Source organism: Pecten maximus, chromosome 7 (genome assembly GCF_902652985.1).
Source record: "Pecten maximus chromosome 7, xPecMax1.1, whole genome shotgun sequence".
Classification (NCBI taxonomy): domain Eukaryota; kingdom Metazoa; phylum Mollusca; class Bivalvia; order Pectinida; family Pectinidae; genus Pecten; species Pecten maximus.
Genome location: NC_047021.1, coordinates 14,811,334 through 14,819,637, shown reverse-complemented (window position 1 = coordinate 14,819,637; position 8,304 = coordinate 14,811,334). Strand labels below are relative to the sequence as shown.

The 8,304-nt window shown below is 35.6% G+C and overlaps 1 protein-coding gene across 3 annotated transcripts in view; it reads right to left on the bottom strand.

Annotated features, from left to right (window-relative positions):
• Positions 1-3,869: 3,869 nt before the first annotated feature.
• LOC117331710 (ATP-binding cassette sub-family A member 3-like) overlaps positions 3,870-8,304 on the bottom strand; it is a 31,701-nt gene continuing 27,266 nt past the window's right edge. For all 3 annotated transcript variants that reach the window (XM_033890554.1, XM_033890555.1, XM_033890556.1), the window contains 3 exons: positions 7,787-7,974; positions 7,157-7,327; positions 3,870-5,716 (listed from right to left, as the gene is read on the bottom strand). In XM_033890554.1, coding sequence (XP_033746445.1) covers positions 5,293-5,716; positions 7,157-7,327; positions 7,787-7,974 — 783 coding nt within the window. In that variant the 3' untranslated portion in view covers positions 3,870-5,292. The remainder of the gene's footprint in view (positions 5,717-7,156; positions 7,328-7,786; positions 7,975-8,304) is intronic.

The following is an 8,304-nucleotide window of genomic DNA, read 5'->3' as shown; positions in this document are numbered from 1 at the left end:
GGACTGTCCCTGGTGTAATATCATGTCTATAACTAGTGGAGTGTCCCTGGTGTAATATCGTGTCTATAATTAGTGGAGTGTCCCTGGTGTAATATCATGTCTATAATTAGTGGACTGTCCCTGGTGTAATATCATGTCTATAATTAGTGGACTGTCCCTGGTGTAATATCGTGTCTAATTAGTGGACTGTCCCTGGTGTAATATCATGTCTATAATTAGTGGACTGTCCCTGGTGTAATATCATGTCTATAATAAGTGGACTGTCCCTGGTGTAATATCATGTCTATAATTAGTGGAGTGTCCCTGGTGTAATATCATGTCTATAATTAGTGGACTGTCCCTGGTGTAATATCGTGTCTATAATTAGTGGACTGTCCCTGGTGTAATATCGTGTCTAATTAGTGGACTGTCCCTGGTGTAATATCATGTCTATAATTAGTGGACTGTCCCTGGTGTAATATCGTGTCTATAATTAGTGGACGGTATAACGTACCTTGTGTAATATCGTGTTTATAATTAGTGGACGGTATAACGTACCTTGTGTAATATCGTGTTTATAATTAGTGGACGGTATAACGTACCTTGTGTAATATCGTGTTTATAATTAGTGGACGGTATAACGTACCTTGTGTAATATCGTGTTTATAATTAGTGGACGGTATAACGTACCTGGTGTAATATCGTGTCTCATTAGTTGACTTTCCCTGGTGTAATGTGTGTAATTAGTGGACTATTCTTGGTGTAGTATCCAAAACCAGTTTTTTTTTATCTGTCAAAAGATATAGCAAACACTAGCTTCTCTAACGACCTCTGTGCCTTCTTTTGTTATAACTATCACAGCCATTCTTCTACCATTATGTTGACATTTCCTGTTATCGCTCGCGGCATACCAAAGCCATCTCCCTAGATATTAATTAAAATTACTTTCCCTGAGAACTTGTTTTGGTTCCACTTCTTAGAGACCATAGTTCTTTAAGTAATCACAAAGCGTAAAAACCTACAGCAACCTCCTGATTTGTTTTCGCCGTCGAAGTCATTCGATACCCTGGCGTAGATTCTTAGCCATGTCACTAAACTGCTAGTGCTTTTTACTGAAGAATAAACGGCATCCAATGATTTTCTTAATAATTATAACTGCTTTTAAAGCTTTACAAAAGCGGGAAATTTAGAAATGATGACAATTTATAGACTCCTATTCCGATCTAGAATTAACCAATTTTATAATGACCAGTTTCTGATTAAGTTTTCGATGAATGATACGCCATTGTTATTATTCCAATAGAGTTTGCATGGATTATAAGGTTTCCTGCAATACACATCTGGTGATTGAATATCTGAATAACTTTACATAGACCACAATGATAAGAACATTTCTCGTCATTATTTATTTAACTGTGATCAACAACTGATACTCAATAGGAAACGGAAATATATGTCTAGATATTGTCATTTAAATATCATACATTATTCAATTATGTAAGTCAGAATGACCTTATTTCATTGGCTAAATTTATTACTGTGTAAATGAGATAATTAATTCACAATACTGATGTCTGTCCTGTTTTATCATATATCATTGTTATCCATTTGTTCATTTTCATATTCTCTGCACTGTACTGTTTATGAGAATAAACAATTGTAATTGTCATTGTCATTGTTACAAAGGGTTTATTGGTCAAACTGACTTGCATCCCCCGTGGTAAATTTGATCTTGTCTATAACCAGATAGGCTTTTATTCAGGTGAAGACGGATATCATATGTTGGTCAAATCTATGATTAAGTCAACGATTAGATAACCAATTAAAGCCAACATGATGGATTCAATGCATAGGTTAATTAACGTGCTGCAAGCTTCTTAATTTGGCGCGTTCAGAATTTAGCGCATTATTGACTGAAACAGATTAACGCAATATTGAATTATAGTACCCAAAATGTTTGCCTAAAACAATGAAAAGTAAGTGTCATTTGCGCCATCATAAAATAAACGGGTTGTTTTTGGCAGAAAATCCGGTAAAATAACATAAACGCTAAAATATAAACTTTTGTAGTAATCATTACCTTCGGTGAAAAAGTAGCAATGAAATAATAAGCCCTTTTACACGTATATATTTACATCTCTTCCTTCTTCGACTTAGTAAACTCTGACTGCGTGAAAATTAACGCAAACGCAGTAAAAAAAAAGGCTCAAGCGGAGTAATAAAAGCGGGTTCGGTAACATAATCATGACGTCATCTCTTTGTGCCGTTACCGGAAGGTCAACAAGACGGCGCCATTTTCAAAGAACTGATCAACGCAATTTTATCGTTTTCTCCTGTTACCCGATGATCTCTGTGCAAAAAGCTAATGCCAAGTGAGCATTTTGTCCAAAACTAAACTGCAGATTGTGGAAATGAATGAATATTTAACTTCTCAGCGAGAAATGGCTGAAGCGTACAATTCGTTTAGAAGATTCGATAAAGTCACTACTAACTCTGTGTCAATACCCGCTTTGCTTGATAACCATATTTAATCTGAGACGGAAATTGTGGATTGTGAATATATCAATTAATTGTGAACGTAAAATGTATCAAACAAAAATATAGGTTTTTTTTGTTTTTGTTTTTAATTTTGTTAACAATACTGTTGTCTTTACGTAGATCCACTGGAACTATATGAACTTAGCAATCACGGCTGCTGTAGTTACCAACGTCACAACACATCCTGACTTTTATTTTCTTCGTAAGGTATTTCAACGATGTGTTTGTGGTAATTATATGCATTTAACGGTGTTTTTATTGCGTTTACGGTGGTATGAATGCAATGGAATACAGACATGTTCAATTTATAGCACGAACACGCTATATATAATGTCTGTATCCCATTGCGTTCATACAATCGTAAACACAATAAAAGCACCATTCGATTCCTAAATGAAGTTAAAGCATTACACAAAAAATGCAAGTCTCAAATATTCACCAAATCAGACGTTTTTGTTTCTTTGTTGAAGCAACAAGAAAAATAACGATATGAAACTCTGTGAAAGTAAAGCATTCTTTTACATGTGTATTTTATCACATCGCTTGGTTATTCTGACTTTATTTATTTCCGGTTCAAAGACATGCGAGTGTGAGTTCGAGGCCTGGTCAGGGCTCAAGTCAAAATCGTCCTCTTCGTCATTTGTGTTTCTATGTTTAATTATTAAAGACAATGCATCGTATACACAAAGTGTAAGTGGTCCAACGATTTAAAATGTCTATGTCTTGTCGCAATCGTAACAATTAACCGTCTTTATTTAGATACGTTTGACCAGTTCCAAAATTATTATGACTTGTTCACCCTTAGAAATGTCACGTGTAATGTCTGGTTATGACTTGTTCACCCTTAGAAATGTCACATGTAATGTCTGGTTATGACTTGTTCACCCTTAGAAATGTCACGTGTGATGTTTACTTATGACTTGCTCACCCTTAAAGTGTCACGTTTGATTTCTAGAAAGCGTAATGTGTTCATACGCACTAACAGCGATTCCTCTATCTACTGAAGCAGTAGTTTTGTTAGTTTGTGAACAATAATCAGTTCACAACATTCAACTGGATACTCACTGCTGTCGTGGTAAATTGCATTGTGCACTGTTGGTCATGTGATTATAGGCATGTTCTGGTCCAGGGGAAACAACTTTGCTGATATTGTACTGGCTGCTCTATTGACCTTGCTATTCGGTTATTTACATTTGTGGAAAAAAAGAATTTGGTAAACAGGTCGGTTTATATTCGTTTTTATGTCGTTCTGTCATTACTCTGTACAAAAATGAATAATGATAATAAAAAGAAATCTATTTTCTGTCATTACTCTGTACAAAAATAAATAATGATAATAAAAAAAAAATATCTATTTCTTTTTGTTTGTTTATTTCTGAAACAAAGCAAGTTTTCTTGATTGTCAAAGCACATTTTACAATGCATCACAGAGAGGTACAATTATATCTACACAGAATATCTACAGTACAAGTCAATAAAAACAGATTTCATAACAGTTACAAACAAAATTCATAAACAAGCACCATATAACGAAAGTAAGCATAAGGATTAATTGTCACGCGTTTGACACAATGACACAATAAGCGAGATATTTCGGGCCTAGACAAATATAATACCAATGTGATTAAGCCCTCTAGTTGGGCAATATCACATTCTTGTTTTGTTCCGTAACGAGATCGTATATATAATATATATAATTGACAGAGAAATAAAGATGAATACGTGGGTATCACATATTATTTTGTCTCATGATATACTTATTGTAAAACATTAATCGGGTAAGAGAGTGATTAACTAAAAATTTACTTCCGGCCTTTTATATCAAATTAGTACGAGGTTTTGTGGTGAGTTTACCTTCTTAGCGTTGATTATTTAAATATATGTCTTTCCTGATACCTAATGTTTACACAATAAACTATATTTCAGATAAACATGGATACCCTTCGATTATGATAATAATTTGTTTGTTATCAGCAATTGTCCTGTATATTACATTTTATGTTGACTGATGTTATCCCTATTGGATACCCAATCACAATAAATTTTGGACTACATTAATGATAACATTGATTCTGGTATTCACCTGTAGAAGATAAAAACGGACGAATAATAGCATATAGACAGTACACAAAAACTTATTTTTATGGATTTGATCATAAACAATACCACAACACTTCAATATGGTGACGACAACAGGTAAAATAGAACTGTAAACTCCTGGAGATCCGGTGTTATACCTGACTAACGAAACAGATATTTGTAATGCGGTGAAAAGAAAGTCCCGTTGGAATCGGGTCTCTATAACACTATTGTAAGTTTGTCACAATAATTGAAAAAACACTATTAAAACAAATTTTAAAAAAATGGGTTGAAATATTTCAGCAAGAGTTGTAAATTATTGTTCGTAATACAGAGGCTCCATTTCAAATGGTATCTAACATCAAGGCTTAAGATTTAAATGTTTGAACTTGCAAGACCATGGCCCTTCCATTTTCTGTTAAAGATATTAACTAACAACATTAAACCACACCCGGTTCTTAACGTGGTGAGTGTGAAAGGGAACAGATGAAGACATTACAGGAGAAATAAATAGCATAGGTCCTTGTAGAGGCATAGGTAACAATACTACATTAACATGACCTTTCCTGACAATAGAAAATTGTCTTTCTTGCAGTGACGTCATCGTTTTGCCACTTAGATAATGATTTTTTGTTTTGTTTGAAAGGAATCTTTTTCATCAAAAATGTCTAAAAATACTAATGATTTCATCCACATCTAACAGCAAAAACACTTTTTCTGTTTTTTCTTTTCTTTTGGGGGTGTCTGGTGTCTCGTGAAAGTGAGGAATACTTGTTCAAGGGTTGTTTGGTGAACTGAATAATCTTCAATGTTAAACTGTGTTTTTGCGCGCTCCATTGCGCCAAAAACACGGGCTAATGGAACATCCGCATCCGGAATTTGAAAATGGAGGTATCCTTGGTGACCGTCAAATATATTGGCATTTTGAAATGTCTGGATGATATAATTCTTCAATCCATCACCACTGACTGCCTTTCCATCATCGCCAGAGCCGAGTCGTACTATAAGAGTATAGCCATGTCCGAATTTGTTTTTGAGATGCTGTGGACTTCCCAAACAGACAAACTTACCGTTGACCATTATTACAATTTTCGTGCAAAGTGCGTCGCATTCCTCCATACTACAATAAACAGAAAGAAAATGTTAAAGTCCAGAACAACATTTAATTGTGATTCTGAAATCTTTTGTGCGATTTGATTTCGTTAGTAATACGTTGTGAAATCGTTTTGGGGGTTTTGAGGTTTTCGAGGTACTGGTAATCGACCGATATTTTTATTGCAAGAGGCCGAAGGCCGAGTGCATTAAGAACATCGGTCGATTACCTGTCAAATATTCTGGACTATTGCACAGACACCCATGATATACTTGCGTTATAACATAATCAATAAAACACACTTTGAATCACTGAAATCTCGACATTCATTTAGGCATAGAAGTCGCCATGACTGTCGTCTGGTAGTGTTGACATAAGTCGCCATGACTGTCGTCTGGTAGTGTTGACATAAGTCGCCATGACTGTCGTCTGGTAGTGTTGACATAAGTCGCCATGACTGTCGTCTGGTAGTGTTGACATCTTAGTGACGCTTGAAAGGATATGACTAAATTCTGAAACGTCATGCGATGTTTAATAGTTCGCTAGTAACCGTGCAATGTTCATTTAAGCCGTGCACTAGTTCAAAATTTATCTTTTGCGTATAGTTAAGCAAAATGAAACGCATTTTGTAATAAGTACATTTATTACATAATGCGTTTGATTTTTCTTTACAATATACACATACAAATTGTAAGCTTTATTTTGAACTATTGCACGGCTATACTGACTATTGCACGGTCACGTGCGAACTATTGAACACATGTAACGCTTTAGAATTTGGTCATGTGTGAACTATTGAACACCTGTGACGTTTCGGAATTTTGACCTACCCTTTCAAGGGACCAACCAACCAATTGTTTTCCCATAGACTTTAGTGTTAACGTTTTGGAGTATTTCATTCAAATTCCTGAATTCAATATGACAATTATGGTTTATAACAAAAGTTTAGGGTCTGATATAACACCTAATCAAAACAAAAAAGTTTAGGGTCCTTAAGCTCAATTTTCTCAAGGTAGCCATTTTGAAAATGGGTGAATTTCGCAGTAAAAAGTCTCAAAAATCTTAAATGTTTACCTGTTAATTATTATTACCTGAACTTTTGGGGGGAAAATCAATCGGACTTACGAAATTTACAACAACATTTCTTATTGAAAGTTACCTATCAGGCTACATATCTATTTTCTCACTTCATAACATACTGGCCAATCAGTGGCTGCCAGACATTTTATCCTTGGCTCAACTTTCTATACACAGGGGCTGTTTCAAAAATATATTTTTTCAATTGGTTGGTTGTTCCCTATTCAAACGTCTAAGTCACTCAGATGTCAACACTGCATTGCCGACGACACTCGGTGACTTCTAGGCCTACAGGAAAGTTGAGATGTCAATGATTCTAATAGTGTTTTAGTGATCATGTAATAAAACATAATTGTATAATATGGAACACATGACCTTAGTTTTACGTACCTGTGAGACGTTAGGACCAACGTACGACCGCTAGCTCTGATCTTGGACAGTACATTCCACAGGGTTCTGCGGGCACCAGGATCCATACCCGTGGTGGGCTCGTCCAATAATACGAAAGGTGGGTCTCCTATTAGAGCCATAGCTGTACTCAGCTTCCGCTTATTACCTCCGCTATATGAAAAGACAACATTCAATTATTACATCTCTAGTCCTAAACTCAAGTCAGCGTAGAAGGGATTTCCGGTTACGATCCCAGATTGAGAACATTATGGAAAACAGTCCCAAAAACGTACGGGAAATAGTAAAAAAGGTCAACAGTGCCAAAAACTTACGGAATACATTCCCAAACACTTATGGGACTTTCTAAACACAAATATGGCAAACAGTCGCAAACTCTTATTTAAAAAGACTGTTTGGTAATGTTATCCAGCGAAAAATAACCCTTTCCTGGTAATGATTGGAAGTCATCCCGGTATTGAAAGGCATAACCAGACTACAATGTATTTCATTTGATCTTATCCAATATGCATGGTAAGAGAGTAATAACCACCCTTCCCGTGTAATAATGATAATGGTTTAAACATCTCTCTTATCATTTTGACCATTCAGTACACCATACGCACAACTGACCTGTAAAAAGCACAGTTCTTGTCCGCGTACTGCCGCAATGTCATGATATCCAATAGTTCATTAACTACTGCCTTAATCTGATGTTCCTCAACACCTCTTAATCTGGCATACATGGTCAAAGTCTCCCGACCAGTCATCTGGTCAATAAGAGCGTCAAACTGCGGACAGTAACCGAGATTCTGCTGGACCTTCAATGAAAAAGTTATAACAATAATACAATAGTTCAAAATGTGTCGTAACTATAGAGACAATGTGATAGTCTAAGTGTTGACGGTACTTTAATGTGTCGTAACTATAGAGACAATGTGGTAGTCTAAGTGGTGACGGTACTTTAATGTGTCGTAACTATAGAGACAATGTGGTAGTCTAAGTGCTGACGGTACTTTAATGTGTCGTAACTATAGAGACAATGTGGTAGTCTAACTGGTGACGGTACTTTAATGTGTCGTAACTATAGGGACAATATGATAGTCTAGGTGGTGACGGTACTTTAATGACCACTAAATTCCTGGAATACA